The following is a 27,983-nucleotide window of genomic DNA, read 5'->3' as shown; positions in this document are numbered from 1 at the left end:
GCCGAAGTGCTATACAGAAGACTGCTACCCTTTAGACCTCATCAAGTCAGACTATCACAAGACTGTAACAGTCAGACTGTAATGATAGAAAAAAGTAAAGAAAGAGTAAATAAGTCTTCACTTAGGCTAGTTACAGAATTTACCAACCTTTGCAACATGTTTTCTCTACTTACATTCCTATACCTGACAGATTTTATAAAATACTAATAAAATTATGTTCAAAAAGATGACAAAAAGCAAAAGGCCAACTTCCAAAAGAATAAAATCAACAGAAGCCAAGATATACAATAGTACATGAAGCTTGAAAGGTTACATGTTTAAAAAAGTAAGCTTGCTTTCATTAAGAAGAGTGAGGGAGATACGAGAGCAACTTTCTATCTAGAGTTACCTTCCTTCCGTGGAGTTTAATAAAGTAGATCTGGTTTACCTGATGTCTAAAAACTGAATCTTCCCATGATGTTGGTTAATTTATTTATCTAGTTTTGTTCTAACCTAACAATACAACAGGATATTCATCCCACATTTATTCTAATCACCATCAAATATAATTACAATAATATAGGTAGGTAGCAGCTAGCCATCTGTCTTTCTCCACACAGAAAAACCAGTCATTAACAAACTTCTTCCAATTCAGACCCTGGAGTTCTAAGTGAAAAATAGCTAGTATTCAAATGGTACAAAACTCAGAAAGCATTTCAAACACTGCATTGTAATATTTATTAGTTCCGTTAGTACGCTGAAATTTTACTTGTATAACATAACCAGAAATCTACATAATCTAGAAATGTATAGTAAAATTTGTGTGGCCGTGTTAACACTAATTACATTGCCGCTCCTTCTCACGTCATGGAAATGTAACTATATAATTTTTTTTAATTGAAATTTTATATAATAAATATAGAAAGTCCTGCACAGTTTCAGGAGAGTAATAGATATAAGATACACTGATTATAGAGCAATAATAGTGATATAAAAAAATTAGATTTATAGTCTTTATATTCATCACACTAGGTTAAGATATGCAATTCATCCTTTCAAGAAATGGTGGAGAATGAGATTTTTAAATTATAGAGTATAAAAGAAGTATGTCAGTTGATTCTTATTATCAAGGAGCAGGGAGTTGATGTAGAAATGAGTTCATGCATGGACCCATGATCTTAATGAGATGGAGACCTTCATAAATATGTAGTATGGCATCTAATGCCACAGTCTACATCCCATTCACTTCAAGGGAGTTCCATGAAGAACTGACGACAAGGAGGGTGGAAAATGGTGGGCTATTGGGCCCAAAGGATAGCAGTTAGCCAACTAAGTGGTAGGGGGTTACATGAAGCATTCTTCAGGGCTCAATATTGAGCTATTTAACATCTCATTAAGAAGCTGGACTATGGGACAGAATGTACCCTGAGAGACTTTGTGAATGACATTAAATTTGGAGGGGGGCATTCAGAAATGTCTTGACAGGCTGGCAAAATGGGTTGACAGGAATTTCACCAAGTTCAGCAATAGTAAATGCAAAGTTCTGCACTGGAACAGTTCAGACCAGGCACTGACTAGCTAGAAGGCAGCTTAGCAGGAAAGATACTGGGGATCCCTGTGAACAGTCGAACAGCTGTGTACCCTTGTGGCAGAGATGAGGCAACTGCATTCTGGGCTACATTAAGAGTGTTGAGGGAATTCAGCATCCCCCTTTATTTGATGTTTGTGAGACTGTATTTCGAGCACAAGGTCACATTTCAGACTCCCCAGTACAAGAAAGACATTGATATACTGGAGCAAGACTGATGGAAGGCCACCAATATGAAGAGAGGGCTGGAGTACATGACACATGAGCGGAGGCTGAGAGAAACAGTTTGTTCAGCCTTAAGAAGAGGAAGCTTAATGGGAATCTCATTGCTGTCTTCAGTTACCCAGCATGAGGGCACAGTAGAGATGAGTCAGGCTCTTCCCAGAGATGCACAACAAAAAGAGAAGAGGCAATGGTCACAAATTGCAATAAAAGAAATTCTGACTAGACAGTAGAAAAAACCTTTTTCACAATGAAGGCCGTCATTGGAACAGGTTATCCAAAGATGATGTATAATCTTCATCCTTGAAGACAATCAAAGCCCAGCTGGACAAAGCCCTGAGCAGCCTAATGTAATCTGAATGTAATTTGAATCTAAATCACATTTTTTTAATCAACATGAAAAATGAAGTGTTAATGCCCAGGCTTTAGTCTGAATGTTCTGTCCAGCTACTACATAATATAGGTTTTTATTCTTGGGAAAAATTATAATAAAAATAATTAAAAAAAACAAACCAACATATTCTTCTACAGAATTTGAATTCTCTGCCAATGACCTAAATCTGGGCAGCCAGGCTTTCAGACTTGGTAACAGCTTTCAGAGTGCATTAGTCTTGCTTGCAAACTATTTCCTCTCTGGCACAGCTAAGAGGAAGATATCCATGCTTACTTCATTAAACCTATCAATCATCAGTTTGACATTGAAGATTAGCATGTGCTGCTGACTTGCCTGGGAGACTGGCAGAAATGAATCAGTCACCCTGAACTGGATAGGTCACTTCCTATCAGTCAGTTTCAAGACAATTCTGATGGGTGGTTTCTCTCTAGCCCTGAAAGCCTTTATTTGTGTGACACTACGAGGATTGGTTCTATCTCTTGTTTTGTTTAACACAAAACTTTACAAGAGATCTTGAGACAACACACTTCTTCAGTGGCAACAGAAACTAGCAGATTCCTTACTTTATTTCATTCCTGCAAACACAGATGGACTGCAGACCTAAGGCCCTTGTGAAAAACCTGGGTATATTGTTAAAAATGTCTGGAATGAGAGAAAAAAAGGTGTGGTACTGGGAAAAAAAGACAATTAGACTCAGGGCCAAACACTGCTGAGACGTTTGATGAGGTACATGTATATCTTGCTCATGACTGTGCTGGAAAGGAGATGGTTTATCAAGAACGCTAGTACGCTCTGAATGCCATAAGCAAGATTGAAGAGCTGGCCAAATCTAGGTTACTTAGGCCCTCCTGATTCTTCACTGAGCATCAATCCACAAACCGTGCCACCAGCCATACATACATGCACAGCCTCACCATCTTTGCTTTCATATTTTCCAGTTGTACATTGATGTTATTATCTACATGTTCACTTTCAATCTGGAATATTGCAAACATTGTAGCTGAGGATGACATGAATAACTCAAAAAATTTAATTCGGTTCTATCATTCTCAAAGTCTTTACATCATACTTAAAAAAATAAGGAATTTAAAGGATAAGCATGTATATTTTAGTTTTAGTTAACTAAATACAACGTAGAGTTCTGCTTAGCAGGTTCATTTAAATCTTAAAAAAACCTTACTTAAGTGAAAATGGGGAGATTCTGTCTTTTTTACATTCCATTAAGGTTTGTACACAAATTCGGAAAATATCAAAACTCCTCCTACTCAAGTCTTTAGCAAAAGCATGATTTTTTTCAGGTTAAGGAGTTATATTTTGATAGCTGAATTTTGGTTGCAGCACAGAGACAGTAAATCATACTGTCTTGAGAAAATAAACAGCATAAAAACAGGGCTCACAGCAGCAAAAAGGAAAAAAAAAAAAGGCTTATTGATTCCATACTCTATACTCTTCATCGTCAAAGTCCTCAGCTATCAGTTTCTTTTCAATTTTTGGTAGCTCACAGAAAGCATATCTAGTCATTAAAAAGTAACCTTTTAACGTAGGATGCAAATCTATTTAGAACACTAAATAAAAATAATTATATACACTGAGAAAATTAAATTAAGTATCCAATACAAATTCCTACGCCAGGAGTAAAATTCTGGCTTCTTGAAAACTATAAAAATTACCATAGCTTTCACCAAGATGTTTCATCTACTACTTTACGATAAATTCAAGTTGTCACTAAATATTTATGTTCCATAAGTCTATTAACTGAACTAACAGATCAATGAATAAATGCTTTTTTAAAAAAATGTAAAATGGATTTTTATCAATGTGGTAAGAATTTATTATCCCATGATGCCATCATTCATACCATTTATCTCTAAAACAAAGTAAGTTTTCCAATGGTAATTTTCCATAAAATGCCTATTCTTGGAAGAATTCCTTTTATTACTCTTCCCAAGATACAGTATTGTACATAAGAGCTGGGAAATTAAGTGGTACTTCCATGTTATACATTGTCCTTCACTTCGTAAGTAGCAAAAACACTTTAATCTCACAGATTTACTCATATAGATTACATAAAGTACAAACCCGTATTTTATCTCAATGAACATTGATAAAACTTTTCATCTTATTCTCAGTCACATGTGAACACAGATATTTGGTTTAATACACAAAGCAATTTTTTCCTCCATGCCTTTTATTTTTATTTTCCACTTAATTCTATTTTATTTATAAGAACTTATTGTTGCAAGGCTGGTTTTCATTAATACTACACAAATGTTTTCTATAATAAACTCTTCAAAATACACTAGAATGTTTAGTCTTACTGGTAGCTTTGCAGTTGCAGTCCTTGACTGTGTCTTTACAAGCTAAAAGTGTTACAATGATTACTAGCTTCCTGTGTTTACAAAGGTATGTCATCAGAAGACATTTACTAAAGTCTGAGAAACGTTTCTGAAATAAGTCATAGCTTTTCATTAAATTCATGTTTCTAGTACATTAAATCAGGAGGTTAAACAATAGGACCCAATAAACAACAATATACTTACTGGTTAATCACAAAAGTTAGTGACAGATTCTTTAACCTTTAGTCATGTGGAATAACACCTACGGGCTAAACATGGAAGCCAGAAAGGTAGTCAGAGGTTTCTCCTCTGTCACTATAGTAAAAAGACTTCTACTTTGTAATGAAGTGACAAAAAGGATCTGCAAGAAGTTCTGCATTGTACTGCTGATGCATCCTGCTGTCAACTTTGGAGGTACTACCAGTCACTTCACTGGAAAACCTGAAGTCACTAACGTTCTTGTAGTTCCAAAAGAGAAGTCTGGGCTCTGAGAGAGAGTGTTTATTTTTGCAATAAAATTATGTAACTCAGTTATTAAGTGTTCAGACATTATGGTTCATCTCCAAGCAATACTTCTGACTGAAAGGAACTCAATCTTTTTCTTGCTTATATGATTCACCTGTGATATTGCAATAGTTCAATTTTATTTAGTTCCTTTGTTATCTCATGTTTTTTCTGGCGAATGGAACAACTGCATAAAACAGCTTCATGAGGAAACAAGGCTTATACATCCATGTTGTGTGTACACTTGCCTGCCTTCGTTCCTAAAGAATGTGTATCTGGTGGTCATTTTCAACTGAATTTGAGAAAAAGGCAGGTTTCAAGCATAAACAGTTGCCTTAATGTTTTATGGAAATACCGGAGAACAGAGAAGAGTGCTCCAATCAAGAGGCTTGTCTCTCGTTATTAGACACCAACTACCTTATTAAATATCAGCAGGAAAAGCCTAATTTTGATACTAATCAACCAGAAAACAAAAAAACTGCAGGATATCAGGCTTTGTTAGTTTGGATGCTTATTGAAGTACCTGGTGCAATGGTTTATTTTCACTTTGTGTTTTTTCGTGTAGTAGCATAATCTTCCAGTGGTTAGGCTGCAAATGTTACACAGCTTTAGAGAGTCCTTTTAAAAACCCAAGAACCATGACAATGCTTATGAAGATCTCCCTTAAAAACACATCTTATTTCCTTTCTTTGGAAAAACATGATCCAAAATGATAATTTTAATCAGACAGTTTGTAACTTGCAAGAAAAGAAGATGCCATAATAGCTCCTTCAATGGATACCTTGTGAACTACTCTGTCTCTGAGAGTGGGTCTTTGGGACCCTGAACTGAAGTCAGCATACATTTAAAGCGGTCAATTAGACAGGGATGAAGAAAATCATGAAACAGACTGTAGAAAGAAAGAATAAAGAAACCTGAAAAAATAGGCTAAAGGAGACAGTACTAGATACTACAGAGGATGACAGAATTCGCCCGTATAATGAACATATTACACTAAGTGGAACTTTTTTTAATCTCCCATTAGTTAATAACCAATATTTACATTATAATATTTTCTAGATACCTAGTCAAAGACTGTCGTACCATTGAGTTACGCATGATACAAACCCAAAGTGAAAAATACAGTCTAACAGTTGAACACCAGCCCCCGACATCAGGGCAATTCAAAGAGACTAAATTAGGCTCTGAACCCAGGCTCCTTCAACTGTTGGTGAAGAGAATGAGAAACTTCAGCAATTCAAAAAGATGAAGTGCTGGGAGAAATGGTGAATACCTACAGGATGCTGAATAAAGGGATGTATGTGAATTTCCTTTCCTCTTTGGAGTTCAATCACTTGAATCAAGACTATAAAAGTGATATATCTGCCTACTGAAAATGCAGACCATTAAATTCTTTTCTGAAGAGTAAAACCTGCTTTCAGGAAGGTCCCCTTAAATAATATTTCCATCTTTTGCATATTTATTTAGGAGTTAGAATACAAGCTCAGGAGGTGGTGACTTTGTTCATTTCTTTTTCCAGTTTACAAAATTTCAAGTCTACAACTTTCACTTCCCAGCAGCATATCCTGATAATCCAACTGCAAAACTATCTTTGCCCAGTAGGCCACACAAGAGTTAAGAACACAAGAGTTAAAGCTTTAGACGAACTCCTAACACAAGAGAGAGTCTACCTCCAGTATACTGGGAAGAACATTCAGTTAGGACTCAGCTGATGTGCATTTAGCCTCTCTAAAGTGTGAACTTTAACCTGTGACTTCAAGCAGAAAAGGTCATATGCACATCTCAGCTGGAGCTGCCTTCAAAGAAACTGTTTTGGCAATCAGAACAAACATTTTGCTTGTATTTTACAAGTTGAGAAGTGCTTGCTTAGCCATGTAGTTGGCTAAACATTGGTGCTAAACATGCTATTGGGCAAGCTTTTTTGTTATCAATGTTAAAAGAGTATTAACTTAAAACTAGTAAAAATGAAGAATATTTAATATTATAAAAGAACAAAAGCTCATAGTGTTCCACTTGCCAGAAGCAAGAGAACAAATAGAATAAAATATGGGGAAAAATCACCTAAACCCTACTTAAGGATGACCTGATAAAGAACAACTTAAGGAATATCAAACAAGGGAAAAAATCTAGAGTTTACTGATTTATTAGTGGCAATTTAGTGATTACCTCTGCAAATGTATTTTAGCATAGCCCCTCAATGCACATTTTGTTATTACTGTCTAATGGAACATTGTGCAATAGAGGAAGAATTGTTCTATTGCTACTACAGGGCCATTTATTTTCTCACTTAAGCTGAAAAAAAATTCAATTCATCTGGTGACAGGGAAAAGGAAAAATGACAATCTCAACAGAAACAACCCTGTTAAAACCCAGTAATTTCCTCGACAAAATTTATATCCAGAGGTCTGAATGTTGCATAGTATTGACAGGCACAGTATTGTCAATGGTTGACACACAGTTCTAAAATTTCTGTTATAAAGATTCCTTTATCAGGTAACAGTAGACAGAAGAGTGTGTGAAATTTCATGCAAGCTTGAATGTGTAACTCACTGATTTCCACTGATACAACTAAACTTATTTTGCTTTTTTAAAATTAAAGTGCTGGATGTTATACAATTTTAGTGGACTGCCTGAATTCTTCTCATTGGATGAACAATTGGATGACCAAAAGCCTTCAGATGCAATCAAATAAAATATTAAAACTTGATTGTCGTCCTGAATAATAATATTGTAATACATGTTAAATATGTCCAAAGGCATACTAGAAGGTCATAAAATAATCATGACTTAAACAGGTTTTAAGTAGAAGTCTGAAGTATGCTACAACTTTACTTTTGTGGATTTTTAAAGATAGTATCTCCCTGTAAGTGGTTGTGTAACTCTAAAATATTTACATAGTGAAATTTGACTATTTTCTGGTAATTATATATAGGTATGAACTGCAAATTTCTAATGGTATTGCATTGGTTAAATTAAGCATTAGCATAATTTACAGATTACCACCATTACTTTCAGGTTGTATTACTTTGTAAAAAGACTTATCTTCTAGCTCAACTAGAAGTTACACATTTCATGCAGAAATCACTTTCTGAATTTGACGGGCTATATTATGCAGGAGATGAAGTTGTATTAATTGTTTCTCTGACCTTAAACTGTTAATCTATAACCTGACAAAATAAATGGAAGAGACACAAATTAGAAGGGCATGAGATGAGTTAGTAAAACACATGAAAGATGTAAAAAAATCAGCTAATACACGTACACTTCCTGTGAAAAATATTTTTTCAGTCATACTTTACAAAGCTGCAATTTAAAAGTATAATGAGCTCATTCCTCTGAGATTTTTTTACAGCAAAAATTATTATCTAGGATATTCTAATATGATCTAGGGAGAAGCTTTATACATCCTCTAAAAGGTTTCTAGCCATGTGGAACCGCCATCCCCCCAAAAAACCACCTGTTGAACATAATTGCAAGAGAAATCCACTGATATGAAAAAACAACACATCTGGAGGATAAGTAAAGAAAGTCAGAGAAAAAGTGAGCATGGAGCAGGTAAGAGTGTAGAAAGAGAGAGGTCAATAGACCTGCTTTGGGAAGTAAGAATGTATGTTTTCAACTTCTGTGGAAAAAAAAGGTTTCTCAAATTCTGGCTGCCAATGTCAGTAAAGTATGCATGCATGTTTGCCTAAATAGTTTTAGCTAAGAAGATATCCAATACAGAACACTAACGTCACGTTAAATCATTAGCAACAGGACAGTAAGAAAAGCCAGGGCATAATTTATTTTTTCTACAGATTTAAATGTGGACCACCAGTCTTTTCTAAATAAGTATACAATGATTAGTCTTGAAACAGAAAACTTGGATCATAAAGTATCTCCTCTAATTTTATGCAACAAGACTTACAATGAAAGGAAACTAATTAAAAGCTTTTGGATTTTTTAGAACACCTCTAAAATATTACTATAAAAAGGAGGCTGCAGCGGCTGTGCTCGGGGGTGTGCACGAGAGTGGGAGCGTGCACAGGGGCATGCACTGGCCTTGCACGTGTGGCCTTGCACGAGCCCTTGCATGCTCCCAGCCTTGCACAGGTCCTTGCACCCTCATGCCCTCACAGGGATGCTCCTTGCACAAGCCCTTGCATACTCACTCCCTTAAATTTAAAAAAAATATGTAGGAACTAATATTTCATTCCATAAAACATGGGCTTAATAATACAGCTGTCATTAAGACAAATCTTGCGTGGAAATAACAGAAAAAAAATCCTATCTGAACAATTATTGCAAGAATGAACGATCTGCAAAACTTTAGGAGACTTAATACCTACACATATTTTCAAGAACACATGGGTAAGTCCAAGCAATGTATGCAGAAGTGGTTCTTCCTTTCATATAATAACAATGAGATGCACAGGGAGACAAACATTATAATAAAGAAGTTCATGTGATAACAGCAAAACTAATGGATGTCTTAAGCACACAAGACAGGCATGCCAAATGCCACAAATGCTACTATGCTACCTCTCCTGTCTCCTTCACCCACTTAAAGCTTCCAATGTCATTTAAGTCATAGCAGTGACAAGAGGAGACTGTGACACAAGGGACAACATCCAGAGTTTGACAGCTACAGACACAGCCTGCTGCTTCAATTCCTCGCAGCATTCACTGCATACTTGGCAGCAGTACTTGCTGCATACTTGTTGAAGAAGACCGTATAAGAAGAATTAGCTGCAGTAGGGATCTCAGCTGATAAGCACGTGTTGCTGCTACCCAAACGCTGATGCAGGCTTACTCAATTGTATTTACAAAGTTAACCTTAGATTTATGATGTAGTTCACTATTATAGCCAGAACAATGTGGTGTTACATAGCTTTTCTGAGGGTCAGAAGGGAGACTAACTTATCAGAAAAATAAAGTATCTTCTCAGTTGTAGTATTTATTACCCCCTTCACATCACATCACATCACATCTTCAGAAAAGCAGCAAAGCTATTAAAGCAAAAACTCTCAAATGCCTTTTCCCTTTTTCTTCACCCAGTTCGAGAGTCACTTAATCATCACTAACTTGTTTGACCTTAGGAGTAGCAGAGCCATGGAGTGGCCAAAAAACCACCGTCTTTTGGAAGAAGAGGCAGAATCATGGGAAAACTCAGGTTGGAAAGGACCTCAGGAAGTCTCTAGTCCAACCTCCTTTTCCAAGCAGGATTATCTCTGAGATCAGACCAGGTTGCTCAGGGCTTTTTCCATTCAGGTCTTGAAAACCTCCAAGGAGACTGCACAACTCTGGGAAACCTGATCCACTGCTTGACTATCCTCATGGTGAAAAAACTTTTCACTATCCTGAACATCTCATTTCAACTCACATCTTCTGTCCTCCTCATAATTCACAAGAGTGAACAAACTGGCTCTATCTTCCTGACAGCCTTCTCATAGCTATTGGGCTATTAGGTCTGACCTAATGCCATTAGGTACCCTGGTAGCTTTCTCTTCTTCAGGCTGAAAAAAATACAGTTCCCTCAGCCTCTCCTCATGGAACATGTGCTCCAGAACCCTGCCTTGATGGCTCTTCATTGAACTCACTCCAGGCACCCTACAGCATCCCCAGTCAACTAACAGGGAGATAAAGGCTGAAGCCTACACAGAGGCCAGGATTTTTCTTAGCTGGAATGAATGATATCACGTTGAAAGAAAGAATATGTACATATGTTCTTTGGAAACTGTCTGGAGTCTGGATGCTGAGAAAGGTGTATGGCAGATGCTTTCTAACTAACTCTTTCACATTTTCTATTGGCTAGCTATAAAGGTGTGCCCAGCTGCACATAGGAAATGCTGACTTTAGATAATTCCCTACTCAGGAAGTTGACTGCTTAAAATCTTTTTCTGAGACTACTGTTATTAACTATTTTCTAATACTTTGTTCTGAATTCGTACACTTGCCATCAAACATCTGAAAACTGAAAAATGCCCACTTCATTCAGTGAAACACCAAAGATAGCCACATACTCAGACCACTGCAGGATTTTAACTTGTATGAAATCTGTAAATACATAAGACCTTTTCTCTCATATACTTAAAAGAATTTAGTCTCACATTTGCTCTTTTATATTAGTTTCAGTTTGCAAACTTTAAAATAGTTTAATTCTAATGACAGAATTGACAGAATTTGACAACTATCTCTGTAATTGTCTCCAGTTAGAATATTTTATTCATTAGTTCATAAAAAACTGATTAGTAGAGAAGTCTTGAAACATCAGTGTCATAATGTTTTAAAATCAATTTACATTTACCTCCTCTAGGAATGAAATTTAAAACCTTCCAAGGTCTTTTTCTATGTAAAATATCGTGAATCAAATGAAGTGTTTTGAGACACCAAGAAATCAAAAACATAAAATTAATCTAACTGACAATTTACTTATCATATATTTTAAGTCATATGACTGAATTATAAAAAAAGGTTTACTGAGATTCAAGTGTGTAACAGATTTTCATAAATGAAACAGCATGCTTTCTTCATGCTTTAGGATATTAAACAAATCTTATAATCTTAGCACTGCAACTATAAACGATATCAACCTTCCCCAACTTTTGCAAAAATTAAGGGCTGATTTTAAAGTCTTTTAAAATAACAAGAGCAGTATGATTAAGCCATGTAAGTTATAGCTGGAAAACATAATATGAAATACAGGCTTTTAGAAGACATTATAGTCTTAAGCGTTAGTATTTTTCCTGTGTATTCTGCTTTTACATTATACTATCAATGTGGTCATTACAGTAAAAACAAGCATGGAATTGGAAAGGAACATAACTTTACAAGAGGAAATAAAAACTTCCTTGCTTTGAAGCTTTTCATGTTTGGATTTACTGCAACTGAAGTGCCTCATCAATTCAGTTGCATTACTATGTGTACTGGCACAAAGGAGGAGGTACAAATATGCAGTAGAAGCAGGCAGGGCTATAGCAGCCACAACTTTTATTAGCTTACACTGTTACCAAAATGTATGTCAAGTCTGCACTGCTGTGAAAAAAATGCCAAGCTGATTTTAATATAGGTTTAACCAGGACCCCAGTCTTGTTCACTGCACAGCCATGCAAAAGTTTATATTGCGCAAAGAATAAATGTCCAGGGATGAAAACCACACCTTTCAATCGTGGGGCAAGTTTATGCTGCTTTAAATGCTTGTGGAATTACTCTGCTAGAACTCAGTTTCATAACTGGTTTTAAATGAACGAAGACCACGATGTTGCCAAGTTGGACATTCCCACCCACGCAGCTTGTGCTGACAACATATTCCTGTTTTGCCTCCTTCTTGCATATGCTTACTTAACAGCTGTTAGACCCGATCCAACCTTCTCTGTAGTCACAAGAAACACCAATGTAAATGCAAAAGGGGGGACAGAAGCATGCAGTCAGGACAGGGAGGAGGGCAGGACAGAGGAGCTTGGTGGTAGCAGGAGCTTCACTTGCCTCAATCCCAAAGACTGCAGTTTGACACTGTTAGCTTAAACAGGCTGGAGTATTTTTCAGCAGAATCAGTTCCCGATCAGCCAACAGTGTACAAATGTGGGCACAATAAGGGGCAGCAGTAATACACAGCCTGAAACAGGCAGAAGATAGGACTGCCTTCCAGTGCACTGACAGTTTAAATTGACTCATAGTGTTCACTAACATATATTCGCAGATTGTTCAAAATTGCTATTGTTAACTGGACCGGTTTCTCCAAGATGGACATACTACTGCCCAATAAACATTTGTCAAAACATTCCTTTAACTTGACACCTACTTGCCCCAAAACATACTGCCTTTTCCAATAAATTAGCTATTATAATAGAAAAGTAAAACTTTTTTCTCGTAAACAATGCTTACCTATAGCCTTAAAATCAGATCAGAAATTGTTACTGCTACAAGGTAAATACCAAAAGTTTTAGTTACACAATGTGGGTGAATATAAATCACAAGTTTCAGAATGTAAACAAATCACATTATCTCTATGGTTAAAATGAAATCCTTACTATGAGTTATTATCAAAGGGTAAAGGGTAAGAAAGTCCTTCACAACACACATTACTGATAATAGCTTGAAAGAGGAGTTTAAACAATAGAGGTTGAGAACTCATTCCAATATGTACAGACTGTAGACTCCTAAATGAGGAACAGAGGGATGAAAATCCAGAACTGCAATCTAAATAAGCTTTTTTTCTGCTTATAAGCAATTACACTTCTTTTAGGGGATGGGAGCTATGCATCTGCACATAGCTGAGACTCTCACAGGTTGAATAGCTCTGCTTTGGTTTTTGAAATCCAGGAACAAAACAATTCTTAGCATCACTCCCCTTCTAAGGGAGTATCCCTTACACACAGGCTGGACGTGGCCCATTGTAGCAGTAGCATTGTAACGTGTAGCAGTTTCTGACTGTTTTTATGGAACACGGATGTAATAGTGATATTTTCTATATAAAACCTACTGGTTTACACACTAAGCCAGGAAGAAAATCTGAATTCAGTACTCTGGCCAGAGGAGTTCAAATACATACGCTGCAGAAGGATACTTCAACTTACCTGGCAATAGTGTTACTAAAGGAGGACTTGTAGAGGAAAGATAAACTTCTTTCCTGCTGAAGCACTGCCGTTTTGTAGTAAGGAATTCAAGGTTCAGGAAAAAAAGAAAGAAAAAGAACATCTTTTCGTAGCTTTATTGGCTCAGCACTCAGGAGGGGATGTCTTAAGTTCCAATTCTACTCCAAAAACATGAGATCCATTCTAGCAAGCAATGACGGACATGAAATTCCAAAAACCAAAGCTTCCAAAACTCCTGCATGAATGATGTATGCACTAAAATATATTGTCTAGTGAGTTTCCTACCTTGCCACTTTCTAGCCCTATGAATCCTAACTCTGCAGCACAGTAACAGCATGTTGAGAGGACATGTGCAGACTTCTCGTCTGCGATCTTTTTCACCTCAGTAATCTTGTAACTTGTTGGTTAAGAATCTTTTAAAAGTTGGGAGATAGACTAGAAAAGAATGGATAGACTTCCTACAGTTCCCTTTAAGTAATAAAATGAATCCTCTCCTTGAAAAAGTGCTTTTACCACTACTTTATTACAGAAAAGAGGGGCACTAACACTTTATGCTGTCATGTACAGTTGCAGAAAATAGGAAACACTTCTTCCTGCTGTCCACGTTCAGGTACAGACACTTTTCTACTTGCTAGTCTGTATATTAATTTTTAATTATATTCCTAATTCTACCCATGCAGTACATGTGAAGTATGAGCACATAACATGGTATTCTTGATTCCACTTGGAGGACAAAACAATTAAAATGTAAATGTCACAGTATTTAGCTTGTTAGTGTAGAGGACCTTTATGGGATCTTGCTCTTAATCTAAACTGCTATATGAATTTACAGTTTTGGAATAACATAAAACACTTTCTTCAGTTCAGGAACAATTTTTTTTGTGAATATTTATTGAGTAATGTATTTCAATAAGTAAATTTTAGATTTAGCCAGAGCTGAGATAAGTCTTGAGTATTTTACGTACTTAATTTCCGTACTTACTACTGGCTATGAAAGCAGACTTGAGACGAAAACTTTATCCAGCAACTTTCATGAAGAATGGCTTAGTAAAACGCTCTTTGCACAAGCAACATCAAAGAATTCTGGAACCTTTACTACAATATTTACAGTCATATATGCATAATGGTAATCTGTTAGACTCTGTGCTAGGAGTTTAAGACTCACTGCATGCTTGCACCAAAGGCTATCCACCTGTACCTAGTTGTTTGACCTGGGGATGTTGAACACGTTGCTGACAATCCTGTGCCTTGTCATGCTGTTAACAAAAAGAATTACCATGTCTTAACTATATTTGCCTGCTGTGCTTTCAACCCTCCAGTCAACTCCTAAGCCTTCCATGAGAACTTTATCGATAATCATAGAACCATAGAATCATTAACGTTGGAAAAGACCTCTAAGATCATCGAGTCCAACCATCAACCCAACACCACCATGCCCAATAAATCATGTCCCTAAGCACCACATCTACACATCTTTTAAGTACTTCCAGGGTTGGTGACTCAACCACTTCCCTGGGCAGCCTGTTCCAAGGCCTGACCACTCTTTCAGTAAAGAAATTTTTCCTAATGTCCAATCTAAACCTCCCTTGGTGCAACTTGTGGCCACTTCCTCTCATCCTATTGCTTGTTACTTGGGAGAAGAGACCAACACCCACCTCGCTACAACCTCCTTTCAGGTAGTTGTAGAGCGCGATGAGGTCTCCCCTCAGCCTCCTCTTCTCCAGGCTAAACAGTCCCAGTTCCCTCAGCCGCTCCTCATAAGACTTGTGCTCCAGGCCCTTCACCAGCTTCGTTGCCCTTCTCTGGACACGCTTCAGCACCTCCATGTCCTTCTTGCAGTGAGGGGCCCAAAACTGAACACAGGATTCGAGGTGCGGCCTCACCAGTGCCAAGTACAGGGGCATGATCGCCTCCCTACTGCTGCTGGCCACACTATTTCTGATACAGGCCAGGATGCCATTGGCCTTCTGGGCCACTTGGACACACTGCCGGCTCATGTTCAGCCGGCTGTCAGCCAGCACCCCCAGGTCCTTTTCTACCAGGCAGCTTTCCAGCCACTCTTCCCCAAGCCTGTAGCGTTGCCTGGGGTTGTTGTGACCCAAGTGCAGGACCTGCCACTTGGCCTTGTTGAATCTCACACAGTTGGCCTCGGCCCATGGATCCAGCCTGTCCAGGTCCCTCTGCAGAGCCTTCCTACCCTCCAGCAGATCAACACTCCCGCCTAGCTTGGTGTCATCTGCAAACTTACTGAGGGAGCACTCAATCCCCTCATCCAGATCATTGATAAAGATATTGAACAAGACTGGCTCCAGTACTGAGCCCTGGGGAACACCGCTCGTGACCGGCCACCAGCTGGATTTAACTCCGTTCACCACAACTCCCTGGGCTCGGCCGTCCAGCCAGTTTTTTTACCCAGCGAAGAGTGCACCTGTCTAAGCCATGAGCCAACAGCTTCTCTAGGAGAATGCTGTGGGAGACAGTGTCAAAGGCTTTACTAAAGTCCAGGTAGACCACATGCACAGCCTTTCGCTCATCCACCAGGCGGGTCACCTGGTCATAGAAGGAGATCAGGTTGGTCAAGCAGGACCTGCCTTCCATGAATCCGTGCTCGCTGGGCCTGATCCCTTGGTTGTCCCCCACATGGCTTGTGAGTGCCCTCAAGACGAACCACTCCATAATCTTCCCCGGCACCGAGGTCAGGTTGACCGGCCTGTAGTTCCCCGGATCCTCCTTCCGGCCCTTCTTGTAGATGGGCGTCACATTGGCTAGCCTCCAGTTGTCCGGGACCTCCCCAGTTAACCAGGACTGCTAGTAAATGATGGAGAGTGGCTTGGCAAGCTCCTCCGCCAGCTCCCTCAGTACCCTCAGGTGGATGCCATCTGGCCCCATAGACTTGTGAGCATCCAGGTGGCATAGCAGGTCGTTAACTGCTTCCTCTTGGATTATGGAGAGTTTATCCTGCTCTCTGTCCCTGTCTGCCTGCTCAAGGGGCTGAATACCCTGAGGATAACTGGTCTGACTATTAAAGACTGAGGCAAAGACAGCATTAAGTACCTCAGCCTTTTCCTCATCCTTGGTGGCAATGTTCTCCCCAGCATCCAATAAAGGATGGAGATTCTCCTTGGCTCTCTTTTTGTCATTAATATATTTGTAAAAACATTTTTTGTTGTCTCTCATGACGGTGTACAGGTTGAGTTCTAGCCGGGCTTTTGCCGTTCTAATTTTCTCTCTGCACGACCTAACGAGATCCCTGTAATCTTCTTGAGTTGCCTGCCTCTTCTTCCACAAGTGATAAACTCTCCTTTTTTCCCTGAATCCCAGCAAGAGCTCCCCGTTCAGCCAGGCCGGTCGTCTTCCCCGCCCGATCTTCTTGCGGCACATGGGGACAGCCTGCTCCTGCGCCTTTAAGACTTCCTTCTTGAAGAATGTCCAGCCTTCCTGGACCCCTTTGCCCTTCAGGACTGTCTCCCAAGGGACCCTCTCGACCAGTGTCCTGAGCAGGCCAAAGTCCGCCCTCCGGAAGTCCATGGTAGCGGTTTTGTTGGCCCCCCTCCTTACTTCACCAAGTAACAAGAATTCTACCATTTCATGGTCGCTAAGCCCAAGCCGGCCTCCGACCACCACATCTCCCACCAGTCCTTCTCTGTTTCTAAACAGCAGGTCAAGCGAGGCACCTCCCCTGGTAGGCTCGCTTACCAGCTGTGCCAGGAAGTTATCTTCTACACACCAGGAACCTCCTTGACTATTTCCTCTCTGCTGTGTTGTATTTCCAGCAGACGTCCGGAAAGTTGAAGTCGCCCATGAGAACAAGGGCTAGCGATTGTGAAACTTCTGCCAGCCTCTTGTAGAATATTTCGTCTGCCTCCTCATCCTGGTTAGGTGGTCTATAACAGACTCCCAGCAGGATATCTGCCTTGTTGGCCTTCCCCCTCATCCTTACCCACAAGCACTTGACCTTGTCATCACAATCATTGAGCTCTAGACAATCGAAGCACTCCCTAACATATAGGGCTATTCCACCGCCTCTCCTTCCTCGCCTGTCCCTTCTCAAGTGCTTATAACCATCCATTGCAGCACTCTAATTGTGAGAGTCATCCCACCACGTTTCTATGATGGAGACTAAGCCATAGCTATCCCGCTGCACAATGGCTTCTAGCTCCTCCTGTTTACCGCCCATGCTGCGTGCATTGGTGTAGATGCACTTGGGCTGGGCTACCGATTTCTTCCCCAACATTGGCGTGCCACCCCTAGGCTCTTCTCTAGTGAGTCTGGTTTTATCCGCTTCCCCCTTCGAACCTAGTTTAAAGCCCTCTCGATGAGCCCCGCCAACTCATGAGTGAGAATCCTTTTCCCCCTGTAAGACAGCTGAACTCTGTCTGTCACCAGCAGGCCCAGTGCTGTATAAACCTCCCCATGATCAAAGAAGACAAAATTCTGCTGGTGGCACCAGTCCCTGAGCCACGTGTTGATCAGGTGTGTTTTCCTGTTCCTTTCAGTATTCCTCCCTGCCACTGAAGGGATTGAGGAAAACACTACCTGTGCTCCTGATCCTTCCAGCAATCGCCCCAGTGCCCTGATCGCTTCTGGACTTCTCTCTGCAACCTCCTCACTGCCAGCCTGTATAACCAATGGCGGGTAGTAATCGGAGGGCTGTACCAGACCAGGGAGTTTCCTAGTAATGTCTTTAACCCGGGCCCCAGGGAGGCAGACTTCCCTGTGGGATGGGTCTGGTCAGCATATTGGGCCCTCTGTCCCCCTCAGAAGGGAATCACCTATGACAATTGCCCTCCTTTTTTTCTTAGCAGAGGCAGTCGTAATGCGTGGGACTGATGATTAACTCACCCTGGGCAAGCTCCTGGAAGGACCCTTATCTACATTCTCATTTGCCTGGCCCTCAAGTTCCAGGGCCCCATATCTGTTGTGTGAGGGCAACTGGGAAGGTGAGGGAGGCTGGGAGGGGATTCGCCTGGTGCCCCGAGCAGGGACCTGTGTCAACCTCTGATGAGTAAGTACTTAATAAATCAGAAGCTCCATTTAACCAGTTGTTGGAAAAGAGAAAAGGGACACCCACTTCTGCACAGACAGAGTGGCAGTGAGATATTCCTTACTCTATCCTGATTTTTTGCACACTGACCCCTGGGAAATAATTCCAGTGGCTGCCTGTCCCCATTCGGAGCTTTTGCAAAATACGGTCCTGGCACTACAAATCTCCCAGGACCTCCAACAGTTTCACTGCTTCCTACCCAGTTATGAGCAGAACCTGTGGAGGGGTCAGAACGCTGTTAACCCTACCTCTAACAAGGCATGGAGGGAGCAGGCAGTGGCGCAAGCAGGCAGGGCAGCCACGAAACAGGGTGCTCTCACAGGTCAGGGAATCTCTGGTTTTGGAGGGTTTCACAGATTAGCTAGGGAAGCCCGTGATTGACCTGATCTACTGCTAGCGACAGGCCCACTTCAAATGGGAACTTGGGTTAGATGATCTCCAGGAGTCCATGCCAAAAAAACATCATTTCTATGATTCAATGAGTAGCTCCAAAGGCAGCAGATTTACCTGGTTGCTGTTGCTTAATGACAGTACCACATGATTTAACATTCTGTTATGTTTAGGAAGTTAGAATTGCAGCCATAAAACTTAAAACTCTATAAGTATTTAAAAGAAAACTTAAATTTTCATTAAACTCATAGCTAGTTATGTTCACGAGTCACAGCTCCTTTTTAAAAATTAAATATATATTTCTCAAACTCCACTGAAACTGCTGATTCTTCTAAAGACTGCTGATTCTTCTAGATGAAATCAAGTGTCTTTTACATATCAAGGTGTAAACAAATATGTGCAAATATCCAAGACTTGAATTTTGTCCAGAGGAGAGGAAACGTCTATTAAAAATTAATCCTTACACTCTCTGAGTTATAGTCTATTCCATGCATCTCTAGAATTAAAAACAAACCAACCAAACAATCTTTAAAACAAAGGGGCTTTTTGGTTGTTTTTGCCTTATATTCTTCCCACTAAGGTGAAACATGTTTTAGTTTTACTAATAAGGAGAAAGTTTTTAATATACACAATTTCTACTCCATTTAAAATTTGTTTAAAGATGGACTTGTTTGGGTTTTTAAGAGGATGCTCTTACAGATAAAAAGTCCAGAGAGACTGCTGCAGGAAGATTGTTTCAGCAAAACAAGAGAAATAATGTATTTCATAACTGTTGTCAGAGGAATATATAGAATTAAAAAAACCCTGAGAACACAAGACTTTGCTAACACCTTGAATTGTGTCCAAATAAAGAGAAATACAATTCAGCAGTTTAAGCACAAATGTGTGCTCATATTAGCTCATCCACTTACAGGTTGGACACGATGATCTTAGAGGTCTTTTCCAACCTTAATGATTCTATGATTCTATGATTCTATGTTGAACATTTGCATTCTGTATTAGCTGAAGCTTTTGTTATTCCTAAAATCCGACAAAAGTAGACAAGAAAATATAAAGCAAATTGAAAGGCCTTTATCCTAGTATTTTCACTCACATACCTCTAAATTCATTAGCAATTGGGACTGTTACTGAAAGTGAAGCTTGCTGGATCAAGTCCTCTTTGTCTTTGAACCATGAGATGGAGAACTAATGTTTGTTTCCAGTTTAGTATTCTCCTATACCGTGTGGAAACTTTCTATTATTTTTCAAGCTTATTTTAAAAATGAATATACTTTCTAGATCTTTGCCATCCTATGTAACATTTACATCAAATTTATACCACACTGTGCCAGTATATGAAAACACTTTCAAATAATACTACAGTATCATTTGACAGCATTTTGCTAAATGTGAGGTAGTAAGCCTTGCACACAATTCTATAGGCTGACAGTTTAATAGAACATGCATTGTTAATACAAAACAATACAGAAAGATTGTGGCACCAAAGCAATATGGTTGGAGGCGAAGCATCACAATTTCCACAAGCACCCACAGTTACCTTATGATAATACTTCTGTAAAGTCTGAAGGTAATTTCAGCAATCAGCAAACTCCAGATAAAGTTGTAGCAACTCACACACCTTCCTGACATGCTTTATCCCCAGCTCTAACTCACTATGCTTCCTGGACACGTGAGAGTAAAGTAATTAACACCACCTCTATACTAGCAGCAAACATACCACAGTGTTTTTCATCATGGCTTTAACAGTGAATCCGTCGGAGACCTGCTGCTTGCTTTTCTTCACGTGCCCCAGTGGCTCCTGCTGCTGGGGGCACTTGTCGCCTATGGGCTTTGAGGGGCTTGAGCCCGCTTTCTCCACTACCATCTCCCCACCAGCGTCCTCGACGGACCAGAAGCAAAATACAGACTGGAAAAAACAAACAAGTATCAACGCCCCGCCCCCAGTAAGTTAGAAAACGCAGTCGGTCTGCCTCCGTCGCCTTCCCAACCAGCGACACCCCCCCACACACCCCTCCCGCGCCTTCCCTGCCCCTGACAGGCCTCCTCGCCTGCGCCTCCTCCCTCGCCCCTCGGCCCCCCCCAGCCCCCTTCTGCATCCCAGCTCGTCCTTCCCCTCCCCACCGCTCCCGCTCCTCCGTCCCCAGCGCTGCATCACCACCTGCCCTTCTTGCCCCCCCCCAGGACCTTTCCCACCCCGCCTGCCCCCCGCCGGCTCTGCCCCGCCTCACCCCCTGCGCCACCCGCCAGCCTCCTCGGCGGGGTCCGTTGGGGGGGGCGGGCACTGGCCACCGCCGGCGCTAGCACGCGTCCCCGGCCTCGCGCCCGTCTCTAGGCAACGCGTCAACAACCCGCCGCCTTGCCGGCGGGGGTCACGTGCGCGGGGGAAGCACGAGGTTAACTAACGCCAACGGCAAGCCCCGCCCCGGGCAACCCACAGGCCGGTACACCGGAAACCGGGAAGGCACCACGCCGCTCGGCAGAAATTAACAGACAGTAATTAACACGGGGGGAAGTGAAGGCGGTCACGTGAGGAGAGCTAGGAGGTGTGAGACGGCGAGAACTACGTTACCCAGAAGGCCCCGCGCCCCACCCCCGAAGCGCATGAGCAGTCCGCCGCCGGCTCGCCCCGCCGCTCGCGCCGGCCGGTCCGCAGCCGCGCGGCGCTCAAGGCTGCAGGGCGGCGCTCAAGCGGCGCGTGCCGCCAGCACGGGTGCGCGCGCGCGCCTCCTTTCCTTTCCCTTCCCTTCCCCTCCCCTCCCCTGCCCCGCCGCCGCCATGATAGGTGAGTGAGCGCGTCAGGGAACGAACGAGCCCGGATGCAGTCCCGCCCTTTCCTGCCCGCCCCTTTGCCGCCACCGCCAGTGGCGCATCGGCCCCGGGGGGTGGTGTGGGCTGACTTGGCTACCCTCGGTCCTTCTCGGTCCCCCTCGGTCACCGTAGGCACGTCCGCCCCCGCTGCCTCCCCTGGTGCCTCGGTGGGGTGGAGCGCCTCGGACCCCGCTGCGGGTAGTGGCGGGTGCTCGCTGTCACTGCCCCGGCGGCTCCCCGCCGGGACGAGCCGGCACTGCGCGGCGCCCAGTGGCCGCGGTTCCAGGGGGGCCGGGTCGGAGCAGGGGGAGCCGGCTGGGCTGTGCCCTCGCTGGCTCCTCGCCTTTGTTACGGCGGCTCTGGTTAAAGCACTTGGTGCACTTGGCGGGGCTGTGCAGAGGAGTCGGGGTCAAAGTGCTGAGGGGTCAGTGCTGTCCTTTACCCCTCTGGCGGGGGATGACCCATCAACGGCCAGCCAAGGGCTTGTGATTGAGGTCATTGTAAAATCATTTCTTGTATCCCCTCAGTATATCGATTGTAAATACTGCCGGGCAAGGTTTGTGTGATTTGTGAACTTTTTGGCCTTGCCCAGTATACATACATGTTACTGGTCTGGCATGGTGCTTGCTGGTGGTGATCTGAAAAAGAAGCAACTTGGGCCTAATCATGTTGGGAGTTTGTCCATTTGGTCCTTGAGTTGGCTTCTGTACCCATCTAATGCTGGTATGTCATCTGAATCGGTTGTTTCAGCAGTGGGTTTTCATCTGTTATTTGTGAGATGAATCTATACCTGGGGAGTCCCGCAAATTACAGGATCAGTTTTGTAGTCCTTTCCTCTCGTTACACATTTCATCTTGCTTTCACTTTCTCAATTTTGTGAATTATTTAAAAGTAAAAGCTATAAAATGTAGTAGATGCACTTGTATTTTAACAATTCCTTGCCTTCCTCAGGCTTGCTGTTTCATCTTCGGTGTAGGTGTCATAGTTGCTGTCTATATAAGACTTGATCAAGTTGAAAAGCATGCAGTTTGTTGTCAAAATACTTATTGTTTTTAAATTAAATATCTTGAAAGTGTCCCAGAATCCTATGGGTTTTTCAACTAGACATTTTGTTTCTTAGGAGTATATGAACTCAAGTATTTGGGTAATGTTCTTTTTCTTCCAGCTTTGCAAAAGCTAAAAAGAAAGTTAAAAGCAGTTATTTATGTGGTGTTTTCAGTCTGTATAAATATTTATGCAAATGGTTTCTTCCCAGTTGTGGGACCTTACTTACTGGGTTTTCTTGTCATTTGGACTATTGGTTTTTTCTTATGTAGCAGAGAATATTTTAAATTAAAGGCTTGGCTTAAGGAAAACACAGAGGCTGAGGTATTCTACTGTCTTTCATCTTGTAATGTTATCTCCTCTGCTGACTTGATATCTTGTTATGGTATACAAAATGCATGTGTTTAAAGAACTGCAGTGTGTGTTTGTTTTTGAATGCTTTAAAAAAGTAAGTTGAGTCTACATAAGGGACTGCCCATGCGGTTGCAGAGTTGATGCCTCTAGCCCTCATACTGAAATCTAAATGTTTACTTACTGCGCATGAAGGTAACATTTATATGATTGAGGAATTATAATTTTATTTTCACTGTGGCAGACGGAAATGTTTGTGAATATTGATTATGAAATGTACATCCCAATTAGCTGCAAATTTATAAACACACATTTACATGAGTTGCAACCTTAAATGATTTAAGCAGCAGCCTGTTATTTTAGTGGGAAAAAACCCCCTCACTCTGAAAATACAAGAATTGTATTCAAAACGTATGATGTAGAGATCTAGCCCAATTTCCTGCTTTCTTAAAAGTGTTCTCTAAGTGCTTATGAGCTAGGAATATCATGGCAAAATTTGGGGCAGGAGGGGGAGCGTGAAATAATTTGTGTAATCTGTGCCCAATTTTTTGACCTGAGTGTTTAAAGAATTATCCTGTGAAGCACATGGTGTATTTTCCAAAATGTTTTATAGTTTCATATCTCTGGAAATGCTTTATGTCCTCATGAGTTCTTGTGGCAAGGAGTTCTACAATATAATTGTGTAACATGTGACAATTAATTCCTTTAACTGATTTTTAATTTCCTATCTCTTATTTTCTTTTTGTGTCCCTTTGTTCTTGTACTGTGACATAGGGAGAACAAACCTGATTAACATGTCAGTATTACAATTTTTTCTTATTCTCTTTTGTTCTTCTTTCTCTGTTTTTATTCTTATTTTTTGTCCAGTGAAATAGGTGAACCTTTTGACTCCACCTTCCTCTAAGTGTTTGACCATGCTCATGGTTGTTCTTTGAACTTTTTATTTTTATTCCCCCCCCTCGTGCCCCCTGAAAGTTTTTAAGATACTTCGCTGAAGAAGACTTTTTTCCATAGCACCTATCATTCCAGAACACGTTAGAAAATTGACCTGTATAACTGGCTTTTAATAGTCTTCGTATGACTTCCCATCCTGCTTGTTATTACATTCTCCTGCCTTGTTAGCTTTTGTTGACTGAACAGAGATTTGTGGAGAAAGATTGGCTTATAAATGAATTTCTGAGTGCTAACATATTACCTGGAAAGAAAAAAAAATAGTATATGCTTATTTTCAGTAAGAGGTTATTCCTTGAGGGAGGCCTTCAAAATATGTAACTGTATTTATTTTCATGCATTTAGAATATCATAACAGCAAGTTAATTATGTAACAGTCCATTTGTGTAGAAATTCCATGGACAAATTTATCTGGAAAGTCTATGACAGCTGTAACATGCATGGTGTTGCACTGAGTTCATGAGTGCTTCTGGAATTTTAATTCTTGGGTATATCTTTAAAAATATTTATCAAGGTAAATGGTAAAGATGGCTCTTGCTTTTATAAATGCTTTTAGAATATTGTTCGGTAATGTGCTTCACTTTTAAGTGAAGTTGCCAGAATGATTCCTCAGCAGTCCTTCCGCTTATGCATACATTGCTTATTTTAAAGTTACAATTTATTTATACTACTTGCTGATGAGCTGTTCAGTTAAGGACTTCAGGAAACTTCTCTATTTATGTATTTAATTTTATTTTAATAATGAAAAATACTTAATTATATAAATGAAGGAGTGTTTAATTAGTGGTTTTCATTTTGACTAGAGAATACTATATGTATATGTTTTGATTGATGCAAGATCGGAATCCTTGCATGAATTACTGACAACTGGGGAGCCAAATTCATGCTGCTTTCCATATTTGTAACAGTGTTGCAACTTAAATGAGCTGAATATCCGCTGCTTGAAGGACCAGTGTCGTACTTCATTGTCTTCTGTCAGCCAGTCCTCAAAGGAGTTTACTGTAGATAGAAGCATTTCTGTAGACAACTTCTGTACTACTATTTACCTTAAGCTTACGAGACTTCATGTCATATTTCCAGATTTGTGTCTTTTTTTTGTCACTTTGCTTCCTATCCCCAAGTTTTTTCTGCATTCACATTTTCTTAGTGGCTTCGTTGTGCTTCAGTGGAGGGACAGTGGAAATGTCTATCTGTTGCAGCTAGTTCAAAGCTTTTCAGCAGCATAGGTAGTGAAATTTAGGCAGCATGAGTTTAATGGTAAATTGTGTCCAATGGAGAGAAAAGGGATCAGCCTAGAGGCCTGATGAGCACTAGCTGGAGTTGCCACCACCTGCTCTCTCTGTCTCTCTCTTGTAATGCTGGGCTGGTTAGGTGCCTTGAGAGCACATTTTCAGGGTTTGTGGCTGATGTCGGGGTAGGGTCTGCTGGTGACTTCTTGCAGTGCCTTTTCCCCAATCAACAATACTGTTGCTTGGACACAAACAAAGCGGTGATTGAGATCAACCTTACTAGGCCTGTTTTGCAGCCTCCAGCAGTTGGGTGCTCTTAACTGTGCTGATGCCTAGAGTTTACTCTGTCGTGTGGTCAAGAACCAAGCAAAAATCTTTGATAAAATCTTAGCCAAACCTGAGGTTTTGGCAGAAAATAATATTTGATTACTTATTGTAAATTCTGTCCTAATAGTGGCTCCAAGGTGCCTGTGCCAGAATTGATAAGGTATGAATACTTGCACACTTTTGCTTTATGTTTCAATTGTTTTAACATACTTTTTGGACTATACTGACATGCGTGTAAGTTCTCAAAGAGCTTAACTGTATCATATTTTTGACTTGACGTACAGAGAGTAGCACCAGGCAGAGTATGCTTAGATTTTCAGAGAGCAGCAGAAACCCACTGGCGTTGTGCATAGAGAGCACAAGTTTTAAGCAGCACTAGCTTTACAGTAGGGTGAAAGACGTATGTATAGATCATGAGTTGAAGGTTAAGACTGGTACTTGTGGTATTAATATGATGCTTTAAATTTGACATTTAGATTTGGCAAAAAGTTGGAAATTATGTTCTGTTGGAAAAAAACAATAATTTGCTCAGCCATTTGTGTAGAAGTTTTCACAAATTTATTTCACAGATTCTTAAAACTTTTTTTTACCTATTTCAATATTTGAAAGATAACATTTTCTTAGTGTTTTTGATACAGGTGACATTGGTAAAATACTAGAGTGCATTTTTCTACCTTGGTCAGAGCAGAAAAAATGTTTATACTGAAGATCTCGATGATAGGTCTTCATTTTTTTTTTTTTTTGTTCAATATGACAATGTTACACAATTTCAGTCTGTTGTTTTTTTTTTTTTTAAAACTGGCTGAACTCTGTAAGGTCTGATAAATAAACTCAGTACAACATCCATGTGGATGCGTTGCACTCTGCTTGTCATCGCTAGTATCAGTTCTGCTGCCTCACAAGGAGCTGTTGGTAGTGCTCTGTCGAAATGTTGGAGAGCTTTCGTGAGGACGCATAAAGAATATAGAACAGGGCCTGAACTATTTCTGAAATGTATTCCGCAATGAGTTTGCAGCTAGCTTACATACAACTTCTTGTTATTTTAGAATGGTTATTGATAATTTTAAGGCCAATTGTTTTCTACCTGAAAAGGGGAAGATAGAAATCTTCTGAAAGGGGAGATAGAAAGGGGGGATAGAAATCAATGTTAACTAATGATATAGTCATGAAGTAAAAGATGTGAGGAAATGGTGAGATGGTTCTATTTAAATGTGTGTTTAGAAACAGAGCATGGTTGTTCTTGAAAGCCAGGAACTAATGGAATTGGTAACATATTTTGTAATGAAGATTTTAAATATGAAATACCTTTTGGTTGATTTGGATAATTAGCTATTCATTGATTAATTCTCAGTAAAGTTTTTTAATTAGCAAGTACAGAAAATTATTAGAGGTAATTTACTTTGGAAAGAAAAAATATAGGTAATAACAATAGGGCTCGTGGTCTGCTTGGTATAGTTGTGGATTTTATTTATTATTTATTTGCTTTAAAGGATAAAATACTGATGGTCAACTAAATATGAGGATTTAATCAAGCTGAGGACTTCTTATTTTTAAGTAAGCACTGAAAGACGTCAGTTGACCTCCTAGCATTTCCAGTTTCCTATTGGTACTTCTTCCATGTTGGTATCAGTGTCAGGAAGACAGATTGGTCAGAAAGCGTAATACACTGGTGTTATTTTGAAGATGACAGGAGATAGTCTTTGTGGGTTGACAAGAACTGGACAAAAACTTCCTACAGGTTTATGTACCTAAATTAATTTGATAAGAGAATTTTTTCAGTAGCAAAAATTTACAGCTTTATAATTTGATGCAGCATTGCTAATTTCTGTCCTGTGGTAAAGAAGTTTAAGATTGTAACAGGGAATGTGTCTTCAAGTGCTAGTCATAGACTATCATAAATAGCAAGTAACCCGTTTTGCAGCTGTTTAGCAGCCTGCAGCTTTTATGATGGTACCGTGTCACAATAATGTTGCCCTTTTATAAATAAAAATTAATCAAATAACTGTTTCACTGTTTATGTCAAGCAAATACTAGTGAACTCAGTAAATACTTGTGTTAAAATTTGGAAGAAGAAACAAGGCTAACATGTTCTAATGTTGTTTGATATTTTATATTATTCCTACCATGGGAAGCTAGCAGTTCTGTAACTTCAATAGTTTTCCAGTTTGTTTTTTTTTTTTTTAGATGGCAGAATTAAGTAGGCTTCTTAAAGATTTAATTGAAAGGCAAAATAAATCCAGTGG

At 40.3% G+C, this 27,983-nt stretch overlaps 2 protein-coding genes across 2 annotated transcripts in view; one reads left to right on the top strand and one right to left on the bottom strand.

The window, feature by feature from the left end:
- Window positions 1-21,518, bottom strand: part of PACRG (parkin coregulated) — a 261,585-nt gene extending 240,067 nt beyond the window's left edge. The window contains exons 1-2 of the mRNA XM_075146291.1: window positions 21,259-21,518; window positions 20,748-20,936 (exon numbers count right to left, since the gene is read on the bottom strand). Of these exons, the coding sequence (XP_075002392.1) occupies window positions 20,748-20,894 (147 nt within the window). The 5' untranslated portion in view covers window positions 20,895-20,936; window positions 21,259-21,518. The remainder of the gene's footprint in view (window positions 1-20,747; window positions 20,937-21,258) is intronic.
- PRKN (parkin RBR E3 ubiquitin protein ligase) overlaps window positions 21,455-27,983 on the top strand; it is an 808,128-nt gene continuing 801,599 nt past the window's right edge. Inside the window, exon 1 of the mRNA XM_075146290.1 lies at window positions 21,455-21,812. Coding sequence (XP_075002391.1) covers window positions 21,632-21,812 — 181 coding nt within the window. The 5' untranslated portion in view covers window positions 21,455-21,631. The remainder of the gene's footprint in view (window positions 21,813-27,983) is intronic.

Source organism: Calonectris borealis, chromosome 3, assembly GCF_964195595.1.
Source record: "Calonectris borealis chromosome 3, bCalBor7.hap1.2, whole genome shotgun sequence".
Lineage (NCBI taxonomy): Eukaryota > Metazoa > Chordata > Aves > Procellariiformes > Procellariidae > Calonectris > Calonectris borealis.
This window is presented reverse-complemented; position numbering and strand designations above follow the sequence as displayed.